Here is a 15,356-nt window from a genome sequence, read left to right as displayed (position 1 = left end):
AGCGTGGAATTTCTCCTAGCTTGACGGGTCACATTGTTAAACCACCCTGTAAATATGTTACTATAGTAACCTATCAATAATGGCCTACATTCGCCTGCTGAACTCCTCTGAGCAATGACTTTTAACACGTCAGTACCTCTGAGAAATACTTTTGTGAGGCTCCGTTTACAAAGTTAGTAACATGGAGATTTGATATAGAAACTAACGGGACGGTAAGATTCGAAAATCACTGAGTTAAGGGAAACAATTTACAGTTTGACAACTGTAGTTGACAAGAGAAGTTGTACCTACCTAGTTAATAACTGTACAGGGGGGTTAAAAGGCCACGTCAAAGCAATTCATCTAGAAAAGCAATATTGCAATTTGACATTTGCGCATATAAAAGTAAGTGCGCAATGCACACAAATGTCAAATAGCGATATTGTTCATCTAAAAAGATGAATTGCTTTCATGTGACCCCCAGAACCCCGCAGTTCACAAACTTTTTAACATCAATAACTCAATACACAACAATTTCCTCGACTTTTAGGTCGATTATTGTTTCGTATTGTATTATTCTTTTTGTATTTTAGTTTTATAGTTATTTTGACAAAATTAATTTAAGTCCTCTATAAACCCAGCTTGACTCCACCCACTCTTGGGTATAGGCCTCCCTTTCACCATTTTTTCCGGAAATAATTAAAACAAAAATGTCAGAAAAAAATCTAGTGCATAAAAAGTAAACCAATAAAAAAAGCAAACCAGGCGTGACCTACCGGCGCCCGCGCCTGCAGACAGCACCTGCGGGGATGGCGTGACACCACGCGTGCTCACGTGGTCCTCCTCCGCTACGCAGAGCAAATCAAACCGTTACTGATAAACCATACTTGTTCGTGTTTTAAAGGAATTCGCCTTTAGATTAACCTGGGGACTCTTGAGCAGAATTGGAAAGAACGGAATACCAAGATTTCTTCCTTGGAGCTGCTATCACTAGATGGGAGAACTTTTGAAAGTGCCTATCTCTGCAATTGATTGCAAACAGTTTCTGAAACTTAACGTCATAGAAATACGTGATGAAGTATCGAACTTATTGTTGCGTTTTACTCAATTAAAATGAGTAAATAAATCACATAGGTAACGTTTTTCGTTAGTTTTAGTCTTGTAGTAATTTAGACTATTTTAGACCAATAAAATTATCGGCTTGATAATATTTGACGTTTTTTTGTCTCTATGAAACTAAGTAAGTAATAAATCTACAATATAAAATTGTATGTTGTAATGGCGAATTCCGAACCGTTACGAATAGGTATGCTTTATGCTTTACAAGCTATTTACACACAGCTGCGGGGTAATAAAAGCATGAGCAACTTAAATGAAGATAAAAGTGTCATAATAATTTGGGAGCCACTACTGGGCTGCTTGGCTTAAAATTCAAGGAGATAAAATACAAAATGGGATAAAATTCTGTTGCAAAATATGTGTGCAAAAAATGTATTATTATAAAATATCTACTAGCATATAGATAATTATTTAACTGTAGGTATATACGCAAGTGACTAGGCCTTGGTGGAGATACCACCCATACCAAGTACTGGTGAGTAAGATTGGTAATCTAAAAGGGACTAAACATGGTAATACCTAGCTACATAACCCACGGAATAGAAGAAAGAGGTTGGAAGGGCCAAGTGAGCGCGAAACGCGCGCCATACAAGTAACAAGTATGAGCAAATGGTTCATACTTCAACTTTGCACTCCAGACAGTATATTAAAAGGTCGTCTTGTACATTTTAACCTGAAGAGCAAAAAAAATAAAATCGACTATCATGCAAGCAGATTTCTCCTTATCACAGGTAACCTAAAAACCAGAGTATGATCGGCTCATCATCATCAGCCCATTAACGTCCCCACTGCTGGGGCACGGGCCTTCCCTATGGATGGATAGGGAGATCAGGCCTTAAACTATCACGCGGGCCCAGTGCGGATTGATGGTTATTAACGACTGCTAATGCAGCCGGGACCAACGGCTTAACGTGCCTTCCGAAGCACGGAGGAGCTCGAGATGAAAACTTTTTTGTTTGTGGTCACCCATCCTATGACCGGCCTTTGCGAAAGTTGAAACTTCAACAATCGCATCCCGAGCGCGTTTACCGCTGTGCCACCGAGCTCGTCAATCGGCTATTTATCAATAATTAAAATACGTTTGTATGCAAAAAGTAATGATAAAAGTGTAGCCTATCACATAAAATATACATTGCCGGTAAAGCGGCTACGGAATTTGAGAAGCATTAGAGCAATCGTAGTTATCTGTCTGCAGGAATAGTAGTAAAAGACAGTGGAGTTGAACCGGCGACAGCGTTCTCATAGAAAATGCGCGCTAGGGCCTTTATTACAACTTCTTTCTTCTATTGCGTCTCACAAACAAACATCACAATTTGTAAACATCACTTACCCGTATAAGGGAAATGATATTTATCGTGCGGATGATGCTTATCTGACCCCTCTGACATCCTCTCCGTATAGTCCCCGTACTGACTCTCAATCTTCCTCTGGTAATCGTTCTTCAACATGGTTGCAATTCCAGAATCTCTAAAATCTCTTGGAGGGTATCCGTCGTGTTCTCTTGTCGTTACTGTGTCTCGAAAGTCTCGAGATCCGTAGATATTGGTCTCAGGGTTCAGGAATTTCGTAGGGCTGTACCCGTAGTCTGAGGTTCTCGATGACAGATAGGTTTTAGAGCCGTACGGATTGCCCGGAAGTCGGTACATTGATGGGGAAATAGGGTAGTTAGGATCGTAAGGTATTTGTTTGTCAGTTTCCGTTTGTAGCACGCCGTATGTTAACTCGTCATCCATAACCCCGTATCTGGAAGAGATGGGGGTTTGTGTTGCAGAGTTTGTTTTTTTAACTTACTACTGGAAGTCTAATAGGCCACATTGAAGCAATTGATTTAAAAAGCAATATTTCTATTTGACATTAGTTCACATTGCGCACCTACTTTTATGTGCGTAAATTTAAAATTTGGGTTTTTTTTAGATGAATCGGTTCAATGTGACCATTTTAGATCCCCTGATCTCATTAAAGGAAGGGTACGAAGTTAATGATGCATAACGAGGATTTCAGGAGGTCCAATCTAGTACGTACGTAGGTGTAGGTGGGTAGGTAGGATTTTAATTACGTAGGTTTTAGTACTTTATCGAAAATCAAATAACTCACCTGTTATCCATCGGCAATCGAGACGCATCGACGCTAGCCATGTAAGTATCGTGTACATTTTCCAAGATGGAGGGTTTGAGTCGGTGACGGCTCATGTGATACACGTCTGATGTGAGGTCGGGGTTGGGCAGCGGATTGGGAGACGGCGAGGCCATGCCCGGGGCGAGGCCTTCCGTGTCTGAACCCGTTTCTTGAGACCATCGACCCATTTCTGGCCGGTTCGATTCTGTGGGAGAAGGCGGGTTCTCGGTTTTGTTACAAATATTGCTGTTTGACATTAGTTTGGCAAATCTTTTTAGATCAATCAGAGGGTTATGAGGTTTACTTCACAGTACCACCCTACTACGCATTAATTAATAGACTTGCGTGAGTTTACAATTAATCGAACTGCAAGCCACTGATTTAATCTAGAAGACGCCAGAATGTCCTAATCGACTATCAGTTGCCGAATCGTTCGAAATATGACTGCATCTTGGTTAATTTTGTTGTTTGACAAAGGAAAGTACTCTAAAGAAAATAGAGGGAAAGAGAGGTCTTTACCTTCACGTATATGCGACGGCCACCTCGGCGACATGGCCAAAGGTGCTCCTTCAGCGATGTTCGGCAGATAGCTTCCACCGGTGCTGCTTGTACCCCTGTCTCCTGTTTAACAAACAAAAGGATAGATGAAGGAAATAATAATGCCCTGGAGGTAGTTTCAGAGGATTCCTTAGTTCCGTAGATTACAGGCTGCTTTAAACTGTTTAGTATCAATAATGGCTGCAATTTCTTTTCGGATTATTTTTTGTGGTTTTGAGTTTCTGCATGGTTTGTGTTAGATTTATTCCATCGAGAAAAGTTTCAGCTAACATTCTTGACCATCTGTAATCCATCACTTCCTCAAATCCAAATTCAAATAGGTATGTTATTTCGGAAACTAATCCATATTAAAGATCTTCTGGCCTAAAACTGTCACAAACACAGAACTGTAGGGATTGTCTGGGTAAAATACTGTGGAGGCTGATATTCGCACACGGAAATGGCGGTGGATTGGTCATGTCCTTATAAGACCTGTGGAACACCCGTCCCGACGAGCTCTGACTTGGTGTGCGCGTGGAAAACGCAAAAGGGGGTGGCCCAAAGAGACCTGACAACGCTCGATTGACCGAGAGTTGAAAACTCTCGGCATGTCATGGGAGCAAGCTACAGAGGCTGCAAAAGATCGCAAAAATTGGAAGTGTTACTTGAGCCCTACATCCCAACAGTGGATAAAATGGTTAGAAGAAGAATACATATTATGTTAGTAGCAGAAAGCTTAACCTAGTATTACGTATTAGTAACAGGATAGAAAGATGACAATTATAACAATATTAAGGTACACGAGACATGCCCGAGTGACCGATGCCTTGGGCAGCTATGAACAACTGTGTGCAGTCGAAGCCAGCGGTCCAGCAGCGGTGTCGTATCGGTCCACCACTGGGCTCAGCCTCAAAACTGGCGCGCGCGCGGCTTAAGACGTTTAGCCTATAGTCTCGCCTGAAGCTAGATTGTGATATAATACTAACGGTTAGCAGAGGGCGGGTGGCTGGAGCGCCTGGTGCTGGTCTCATCGTCGTCTGAGGAGTGGCTGGAGGCGAGGTCGAGGCTGCGGGCGCTCTCGCTGTCGCTGTCCGTCGCCTCTGTCGCCTCTTCGGCTGTCTCGCCTCTTTCTTCTGAAACTTGCTTGCGGCGACGGCGGCCTTCGTCTGAGGATCAATTTAGAGTTTTATGTCTTAATCCCAACCCTGATGATATTTCTGAATAAATAATTATTTTATAGTATAGATAATATAGATATAACGTTATGCAGTCCGCTAGGCGTTATAATATTTTTATTCTTAGTACCCTGTTCGTTCTTTTTCAAGAAATAAATTTTTGCTTCTTTGTACAATTCTTTGTACGCCGCAAGGCAAACATGAAGAACGTTTAATGGGAATACGATCTGTATTTTATTTATTTATATTACGCATGTGTATTATTTTGATGGTTATTGGGATAAGTTTCGCTATTGGATTAGTAGTTTAGGCATAGAATAAGGAATGATACTACTTATAGAACGGCAACTCTCTGCCCACCAGTGTCTGAGCTAGGTTTACCTCACCCCCCCTCGAACACACCCACACACACAGATGCGCGTGTACAATAACGTCGATGTGTGATGTCTGTATAAATCGAGGTTGTTTGTATGAAGTGTCCGGGGTGTGGTTTAGGAATCTTAGCTCTTACTACGATCCTGTTTATTACTCAGTTAATGACATAATTTGATCAGTACATAATACGAGTATGCTTACCATCTTTTTTGGTGTGCAATGAAGAGTCGAAGCCTCGCAAGTAGGCCGGCATATCACTGGCGCTGGTGTTGTAGTTAGACGTGGAGGTGCTCGTGTGTCGGAGTTGACCATCGCTGCGGCTGTTGGAATCAACTCATTTAGACACACACATACCTATATCAGTGTAAGTACATCACAAAAATACCCGAACCAGTTCAATATTATTTTTCCCCGTTCTATGAGTGGATATTATATTCTAAGGAGTTGTCATTTATCACGATAGTGATCAGCACAAATACAACGGAGCTGATATACGTACTATCCGTGTCACTCGGGGAGCTTTTTATCAGTTAACTTTATGGTACGTAACATACAACACCGGGTTAGGTTAGGTTAGGTTAGAAATTCGTAATTCCGCCGGCGGGGACGCGGTTGTGTGCAATTGCGTTCCCGTATCCCCGCCACACGGCGGCAAAGAGGAACACCGTTGGGTGTTAGTGGGTATACCGGGTGGCGACACCCGGGGAGTCCCACATAACCACGTCCCCCGGGGCGGCGTGGTATGCGTAACGCATTTGAGCATTTTCAAAAATAAGTGTACCTCCCATTTTCACGTTGTCCCTTGTGTTTGAAGTCTAATGACTAGTAAAATTTACTTCTAGCTAATTATTTTAATTATTGAGATACATTAAATATATTCTAAACTAATTAAATTCTAACAAATTTTTCATGCTTATGAGGAATTATTTAAATAAAATGTAAATTTTTATCACTAAGTACTAGATTTTGCCGTGTCCCCCACTCAAACTGATAAATGTTTGAAGAGATTCTTAAAACTTTTTGTACTAGGGTATCATTTGATGTTTGGTATTGGTTGAAGTTTTCTAAAGGTTCTCTCATTTCCAGTAGTTTATAATTTAAATCTTGTGCTTATTTAAATATAGTTAAATTTTTTCAAAAGTCTTAAAATGTGTACCGACCGGACATGTCGGGTTTGTCACGACTAAAACTGCCTATTGAAATTATTTACGGTAGCTATTTTCGTTTTAAAATGGCAAAATTATCCTTAATTTACCGGTCGCCATTTAAAAAAAGACTAGTGACAAAATATATTTCGTGACGCGAGACGTGTTTTCTGGTATTCCACGGCCGTCAAAATTTTATCTGTCGGGTTTGAGACGATATAAAATCAGATTCAGGTGAGTTTTATTTTTATTAATTTATTCAGAAGATGAACTATATTATAATGCAAAATTATTTACATTTGGTGACAAGACTAGGTATTTTTTTTCCTTTTAAATATCGGTTTGAATACAAAATGGGAACAGAGCGTCACGTCAGTTTTGCGACATTTTTCCCTGTGACCTACAGGCTGACTAGTAAAGTCGCAAAACCGACACTATAAAGCTGAGACTACATACTGAAAAGGTTTACATTTTTTAGGCTTAACAATGCCACTAACTAGTACAGAACTGTCTCGGAGATATAGAGAAAAATTTAAAAAAGAAAATCCCGAGAAATTAAACGCCCAAAGGTTAAAAAAATTACAAAGAATAAAATCGAAGAAGAAAAAAATATCTGAAATGAATGAAGAAGAAGCTGAAAAAAGAAGACAAGTTTGTTATTTGTTAAACTAAGTAATCTTGATTTTCAAAAAGACTGTTCCCATTAAGAATTGATAATTATTTGGTTAAAAACTTAAAATTTGTGTAAGTATATCTTTTATTTTATTCACTTACATTTTTGGGTTCGGTTTTCTCCTGTGTGAGCCCACCCTTAGAAAAAATCGTATGTCAGTTTTGCGACAGTCCCTCATTTTGCGACGAAGAAATTCTTAGATTTTCTAATTTTCAATATGGAGAGTTGCTAATAATTTCTATTATTTATTAAAATGATTTTAATATTCGGTATCACAATAATTACTTTGTTTATTAAACTAATATTCGAAATTAAATCGTAAATATAATGGTTGCCTTGGTATCAGCTGTGACAAAACCGAACGAAAAACTAGCATATTTCGTGTTTTATAGATTTTATGACTATGTATATATTTTTTTCATAAAATATCTTTGGTAATCTTCATAACACAACTAAAATCATATTTATATCTTTCTTATAGTTACAGACCAATTATTTTTTAAGATAGTCGCAAAACTGTCATTTTTTTCGCCCGTCGCCCTATAATTTAATAATTTTTCGTAAAATAGATTAATCTGTTAACAACTTCACATAATTTCATAAACTATCGCGTATCTTAATAATATCTAAATCAAAATATCTCCAACAATGTCATATTTTTAATTATAGCTAAAATTCAGACGTAGTACACTTAATTTTGAAAACGCTCATTTCCCAACGTCAAAAAAAAAGTTAGAAATTCGCCATTTTGTTTTAAGGTATAAGGCGCCCATAATCAAACTCGATTTAATATTACTTCTCAAATTAAAGGTATTCATTTGATTTGTTTTTCAGTTTTATAGTACATGTATGTAGTCAACAACGGGGGACAATGAGGGACTTTCTAGGCTACGTTACCCAAAAATAATGTAGATGGCGCTGTTCAGATTTAACGTGATAATGACCTATTTTCTCGATGCTCGGTGTACATAATTATTCAAAAATATAATCAAATGCCAGATGCATATTATATGCATCTTATATATGCAGCATTAATATGTATATAATTATGTTGCTATCTATATTGCTTCTCTTTATTTTGATCAGAATAATAATGGGGTAGAAGATGTAATTGTGCTTGGATGTAATAAAAAGGCTGATCAGTTATACCCAAAAACAAAGATGAACGATGCATATGTCTGTTATCCATGAAATTAGAAGGTTAAACGAAGGAAAATCTTTACAGCGCCATCTACATTGTTTTTGAGAAATGTAGCCTGCAAAGTCTCATTAAAATTTGAATAAGTTACCTGTAAGGACTAGAGCTCGTCTTGGTAGTAGATCTCGATGTGGTAGATGAAGCTGATATCCCTATGTTCCTCATCTGTCGCCCGGGCTCCGTGCTGCTGTGATAGGCTAGCGATGATCTGCAACATATGTAGATATTAAGCAACTCTTCAACTTTAAACTCGCCCTCTACTCAAGAGACTTAAACATAGCTGGAGAGGAGTGGATATATACATACATACATACATAAACTCACGCCTATTTCCCACCGGGGTAAGCAGAGACTATAGAATTCTATTTGCTACGATCCTGACATGATCCTGATAATATACAATATAAGGGTACACTTATGTAACTTCTTCGGAAGGTACTTCTTCGTCTTCAATTAAAACACTGTCTTTATATTTTTTTTATTTTTCCACCCACACCAACGCTACACCAACTTATAAACCAAACAAATTGGATAGTATAACATTGCGAGTTAACCGGAAAACTTCGAAGAACAATGAATGAATTTGCACAAAACTGTCAAGAATGCGCCTATATGATGTGTGCAGGTGCATTTAGTGGTTGAATACAAGTACAATTTATTTACTAATATGTGATATTTTTACCTATTAATTTGCGATAGATTCTGTGCACTGCTGCTAACTATAACCGACGTGTCGACTAGAGGAACTTTCTTCCCCATGCACCTAAGAATTGTCCTGTAAAAAAATATATTTCTTAGATATTTCGAATATAATTATAAATGTAATTAGATAAGTCGTTTACTGTATCTTTTATTAAAACTTCTCAAATTAGTAGGTTATTGTTTGATAGAGGCACAAAGACCTATTCGATTTCGTCAGTTTATTGAGAAGGAACCCATATATTTTGTTCTATACAAAATGTAAGTATCAAATTAAGTTTATCCTCCTAAATAGCGAATGACAAATAAAAAAAAACAAATGTTGTTGCGCGTCACGTCTACACTTGATAACAATTGATGCTCAACTCATGGTATAAAAAGACCAGGTACTTATGCTCAATCCTATGACAAGCCGCCATTGCTAGCCCTTTGATGACGTAAGTGTTACCACTGTGTTACCATTAAATTGGTATCTCGGACGTAAATTTTATTATTGAAAATTAAGAGAATTAGTGACTAATGTATTTAATTACTATTACTTGTCACGTATATAAAAAATCATTAAAACTGTAAATCTTTTACTAAAAGTTCGAAATTCCCTTGCAAAGTAAATATAAAAACATTGGTCGTGGGTAATTTATTTTTTACAAAATGGCAACACAGGGTGGGATAACGTCAGCTGGGCTAACCTTGAAATGTTATCTGTCACTTTTGAGCATACCTGGTTTTCTTATATCATGGCTCAACTAACGAAGCTCTCTAAACAAACAACAAGCCCCAGCTGGCAACGTCGCGCGCTGTTGTGCAACATTGTCGTACATGTTGAGCGTTAAAAGTAAAACCTACCTTCTCAAGTTATCCCGGACGCGAATATTGAAGGCGATGTACCCAAGCGAAGCGGCTGTGGCGTGTAAAGCCACGGCTCCTGCTAGTACGGAGCTGAGTACATTCCTTCGCTCGCCTGCCTCACTCCCCAGGATAAGACCACTGGCCCACGCCACGCAGAGCAGGGGTAAGCAGACTATGCTTACTGCTAACAGCATTCTACAGGGGCAAAAGAACGGAAGGTATTAAGACGTAGGTAGACGAAGACGTAGGTAGGTAATATTCAAAATTTTACATTTATTACTCTCAGCTGGAGTTAGAATAGCGTGACTGAAATCTGAAAATAAAATATTTATGTAGGTAAGCCCTTTGAAGACTTTAAAGAAGAATTTACATAACTAGCCTATACACGTCACAATGCTGGGCATAATCCCCTCAATTAACCGAAGCATACTCCACCACGCTTCTCCAGTGCGGGTTGGTGGAGGCGTGGGCTAGTAGCCCGGGACCAATAGCTTAACGTGCCATCCGAAGGACAAAATCATCTTACTTTTCTGGACAATCAGGGGATTCAGTCTGCATTCAGTTAAACAACGGGAATCGAACCCGGATCTTCAGATCGTGAGCCCACTCGAACCACTAGACCATCGAGGTTTGAAAGAAGAATTTAAATGATCAAAATCCCAAGACGCATTCTATTTTTCAAGGTCCTAGTTAACAGTAAAATAGATTGATGTTGTCTTATCAGCATTATCAAACAATTACTGTCATAGTTGCTTATCGTGATACAATTGATAATTGATAGTGTCAAGATAACTTATACAAATGTCAATAATAAGTCAAGATGATATAACGGTCTACATTTTAATTCACATGACGATTGATTTACCTATTGTTCAGTAATGAGCAATATAATGTACCCACTTTAGGACTCTGTCGCACTAACATTATTTGACATTTAGTGAGACTCACAGTTCAATTTGTAAAAAAGTTAATGTGACATGGTACCGAAGTGTATACATATTAATGCTCGTGACCGTTCACACGGTTTAAGTTGTAGTATCTAAGTCGGGAATACTTTACGTTTTATGGTGAAACTCTTAATTTTAGAGGAAAATAAAATGTGCAGAAATAAAGAACATCTCGTAATGGAGCAGCGTGGTGGAGTATTTATGTTCAGAAGGTTTTAAAAAGGCCACATCAAAGCAATTAATCTAAAGAGCAATATGGCAATTTGACATTCGCATTATATTAGAAAGTACGCGATGTCAACAAATATCAAATAGCAAAAAAAATGCTTTATTAGGTGAATGGCTTCAATTTGGCCTTTTTGACACCTCCTGCTGATTGAGGGGAGAACTGTGGTTAGCAGTGAGACGTATGTAGGCTGTTTATGTTATGTAGAGAAGAAGCCTCACCTCAAGTTGCCGAAGCCAGTGACGTGATCTCGCACGGTAAAGGCAGCGCGCGTGGCTCCCGCCAGGAACACCAGCGCCGCGCCCGCGTACACCGCCGCCGGCACCACCACCCACCACACTACTGGCTCGTGGCAGCTCACCCAGCAGCTGTGGAAATGTGTCTTGGATTAGATTCCAGAAGAAAGGTTGTGCTGGGACTAAAGCTGAGAAAGCGATACAAGTAGGCCGGTTTCACAAAATCTCGCGCTCCGCCTCTCTAGTAAAAGCTTTCTCGGCATTGTGTGCGTAACACACAATGTCCTTTTAAAAACGATTATGTTTGCAAATCTGGACCTAAAGATGTTAAATAATTTATTTTTGGCCAAACGCCATACGAGACAAAGATCTATGAGAAGTCAGCCAAAAATACTTACACATGCTATAATTGTGTCAGAAACTAACAATAATGGTAAAATATAAATATTCTAAGAAACAATGCGGCTATATCCGCAAGCGCAGTTTCTGCCGTCGCTAGATGCGCGGATAAACATATTAAACTTCAGCTACCATGAACTAGTTCTATGATGTGGCCACACTTACAAGAGTGCATTCCCGTACTGCTGTTGATGATGTCCAGCTGCTAACGCGACCATGACCGCCGGCGCAGCGTACGCAGCTGCTAGATGCGCGGCCAGTCCGCCATGGTTGACGTCACGCAGCTCTCGCACTAGACGACGTAACTGCCACGCGTCGCACGCGCACCAGCCTAGGGACGCCACCCACCAGTAGTGGAGAGACATCGCTATCAACTTACAGGCAAACTGTGGAAGAACAAAGCAGGTGTTAAGGATTCCTTTATTGTGGATGTTTTTTCTTATCCTTATCCCTATTTGGTGTTGGTGTAGTAAGTTTTCATTATCATGACTATATTGTTATCAAATGATTCCTTTCTAAAGCCATCACAAAAATGGTGAATAATGGTTGATGTGCACCCGCTAGCTAAATTGCGTCTTGTGGGTAGCTGATTCCTTGGGCGCCTTTAGAGAGTGAGTATTTTCTATACGAAGCATGTTCTCTTAGTTTTTTCTATGGCAGAAACAGTATGTGGATGAACTTATATCCCTCATTCCTATACAACAGAAGTTAATAAATAAGCAGCGCTATTTACCTCATTCTGAACAAGCGAAGATCGCGCCTTCAGAGCTGTAAGGTACAACAGCTCTGCCATGAACACGCAGAATATGAGATGCTTGTGTATGGAGTTAGAGACGGTGGCGGCGCCTCCCCGCATCAGGCACAGGGCTGCCCACGTCGCTAGGAGTAGAGGCAGCGAGAGGCTGAACGCTGTGTAGGAGGTTACAGACTCCAGTAGGGATGGTTCGGGGATGAACTGTGGAAAAAAGTAGCTATTGAAGTTAGCATGTTCGGTTTTTAGACTTTCGCAAGTCGTGCACTTTTCGAACGAACAGTTTGTCTGTTTATTTATGTATCTTGGGTGTCATCTTGCGTTAATTTCTGGAAAGTCCAGGATTCAGATGTCGGGACAATCTGCTATTTGAGTTTAAGAGTGCAGAATCTTATTTTTAATACGATCAAATCAATAGCTTTCGAAAAATTTCTGTACGCTGCGCGCCGTAGCTCATTGGCAAGCTTTGATTTTTTGACTGTTTGATCAAAGACTAAGGAAGGTATTGTCAATTCGATTCCTTACCTCAATATCAACTTCATCGACGAGAACAGCAAAGGTGGAGAGATGGTTGCAGGTACAGTTGATCAGTAAAGGTTCGTCTGAATATGGCGACCAATCGTAGTCTATTTCGGTGTGACACCCGACTCGAGACCATTCTCCGAACCTACATAATAAAAAGAAAAAATATGCAAAATGAAATGTGAAAAATTCGAACTTATCAAGAGTTTTTAGAAATGGGACTCGTTTACCGAAAAACTTTAAGCAAAAAGCATTATGTCTCAAGACATATTTCTTCATATTCATAAACTCTAAATTACGTTTCATTATGACGTATGTCTACTATCTATAAAATAATCGCCTGCTGATTTACAAACCTTTAAAACACTTACCCTCTCAAAGTAGACCAATGCACACACTGCGGGTTAGTCCTCGACCCGAAACTCTCTCTATCGATATCCAACCACATCTGAAGCCTAATTGGTTTCTTCAACCTAATTCCTCCCATACTTTTATATACCAACTTCTTCTTTCCATTATCTTTCGTGGTATTCTTTTCTGGTTCCATTATCAAAGCCATAACTTTTGGCCCTTCTTGGTTGTCTGATTTCTCAGCTACATATGCAGAGTCGTTTTCCTGAAGGTTGTTGAATACTTTCTCTTGCTTTTTAAAGGCTGGTTGTATGACCACTGGGCCGTGGTTCTCGTCTTCGTTTGGCCAGTGTTTGGGTTGTTGGTTGACGTGGTTGTTTACTTGAGACTGGTGGTGTTGTCCTTTGTTTGTGTAGGTTATACCTGAAAGTAGATCCTCTGTAAGTCTACGTCAAACTATATTTTACCCTAATTCCAGATCATAGAAGAATTTATTACGATATGTTATTGGTCTTGTGGTAATTCGTACCTCAGGTTGAGACAAGAAAGCCATTCTTTTAGTTACTATTGGAGTACTTATGTAACTAACCTAACATACCTTCAATATCTTCCATATTATTCTCCAAAGAGTTATCTTCAGTGGTTTCTTTTGCTTCTCTCAGCCAGACGTACTCGGGTACAAACAGAGCAACTTGCAGTATCGGTGATCCTACAGTGATGTTGACGCCCCAGCGCCGCGTCACCGACTCGTCGTAACGAAGAGGCATCATTTGTGAAGTGTTCCGAGAGTATTGGAGGTAGGAGAACACTGCGCGGGACTCGTAGTTCAAGTCTAGATTCTCTGTGGATTGGATATGGGGTTGATATGTTTGTGGAGAGGTCTTCAGTAACCTACTATGGAGTAGTATTATGATGCTGAAGGATGAACAAAGTTTTAGGGTTGTTGGAATAGCTTTTACATTGTACTCTTTTTGTATCAAGAACAATTCCTTAGTTGCTTTGTAAACTATGAAGAAAATATTAAAAAAATGTATTTATGGAAACATTATTTTGGTATCGGCTACCAGTTTTTAGAGTTTGTATTCTTTCATATATAGGGGATGCATACCGTTCAAAATCAAAACTTACCTTGTACATTATTATTAGTTATCCCAAGTAGATCCAACGGCAGAAGCACTCTCGTATTTTTATCGAATTTATTCTTATTCTTCACATAGTTGTTGTATTTCGGGAAGGATACTGTAGGACTCGAAGGCTTCTTGCTCTTAGCTTTCCCAGTACCATAGTACCCCGGTCCTTGTATCGGCGAATGTATGAACGAAGATGTGTCGGGTAGAATCACACGTTCGGTTGTGTATGATTCTATGTTATAGCGATTTAGCTGGGTCGGTTCGAAACCGTATATCGATTCTGCCGTTACGATGTCCACGCCAATTACTGTAAATTAGGTTAACTTTTTAACAACTTGTAGATAAAGAAAATGTAAGTAAGTTTTATTATATCTTAGAAGTCGTTCTACAGTAATTTCTTGGCATCGTTGTAAATGTTTTGGCGATTCACAAACTAAGTGAAGAGTTTGACATTACCGCGCTGGCTTCTTCCTCTCTCGCCTCTTGAGAATACACACGGCACATATCAGGTAACGTTCTGTCAACAAATGATTTATATACAAGTTACACAATTACTATAACATTGTATGTTATTACGTACCCAAGTCGCTAGTGACGATCTCGAAAGGACTGGTGTATGTGTCATGTTGGCTCTCAGCAAGGATCGCAATGTACTTGTCAAACTTCTGTAGCAGATGTTCTATGCCGTGCCCCGTAAGCTCGCGAATGCGACGCCATTCTTTCTCGTATTGCGAGTCCAGTATCGTATTGGCTGATTTTATTATGTTCTGAAATAAATTACTTATGTTATTGTTGAAACGATTATAGATAGGTACGCCGGAAGCAAAGGCATGTCGTTCTACTTGCTACTCCAAGAATGCTACTCATCATGGACATACTCCTTGTCTTGGATACATGTGAGATAAAGTCCGGTCTGTCGCGCCTTACAAC

At 39.4% G+C, this 15,356-nt stretch overlaps 1 protein-coding gene across 2 annotated transcripts in view; it reads right to left on the bottom strand.

Annotated features, from left to right (window-relative positions):
• LOC126367000 (protocadherin-like wing polarity protein stan) overlaps positions 1–15,356 on the bottom strand; it is a 273,660-nt gene that overhangs the window by 3,043 nt on the left and 255,261 nt on the right. For both annotated transcript variants that reach the window (XR_007566430.1, XM_050010348.1), the window contains exons 38-54: positions 15,007–15,193; positions 14,425–14,733; positions 13,895–14,137; positions 13,317–13,719; positions 12,949–13,090; positions 12,406–12,627; positions 11,838–12,058; positions 11,259–11,405; positions 9,862–10,059; positions 8,999–9,091; positions 8,408–8,524; positions 5,502–5,620; positions 4,737–4,916; positions 3,733–3,834; positions 3,193–3,418; positions 2,429–2,841; positions 756–827 (exon numbers count right to left, since the gene is read on the bottom strand). Coding sequence is in view for 1 of the 2 variants with exons in the window: in XM_050010348.1 (XP_049866305.1) it covers positions 756–827; positions 2,429–2,841; positions 3,193–3,418; positions 3,733–3,834; positions 4,737–4,916; positions 5,502–5,620; positions 8,408–8,524; positions 8,999–9,091; positions 9,862–10,059; positions 11,259–11,405; positions 11,838–12,058; positions 12,406–12,627; positions 12,949–13,090; positions 13,317–13,719; positions 13,895–14,137; positions 14,425–14,733; positions 15,007–15,193 (3,394 nt within the window). In the remaining variant the exon portion in view is untranslated. The remainder of the gene's footprint in view (positions 1–755; positions 828–2,428; positions 2,842–3,192; positions 3,419–3,732; positions 3,835–4,736; positions 4,917–5,501; positions 5,621–8,407; positions 8,525–8,998; positions 9,092–9,861; positions 10,060–11,258; positions 11,406–11,837; positions 12,059–12,405; positions 12,628–12,948; positions 13,091–13,316; positions 13,720–13,894; positions 14,138–14,424; positions 14,734–15,006; positions 15,194–15,356) is intronic.

This window comes from Pectinophora gossypiella, chromosome 5, assembly GCF_024362695.1.
Source record: "Pectinophora gossypiella chromosome 5, ilPecGoss1.1, whole genome shotgun sequence".
NCBI lineage: Eukaryota > Metazoa > Arthropoda > Insecta > Lepidoptera > Gelechiidae > Pectinophora > Pectinophora gossypiella.
The sequence above is the reverse complement of the archived record's forward strand: the minus strand, read 5'-3'. Positions and strand labels throughout refer to the sequence as shown.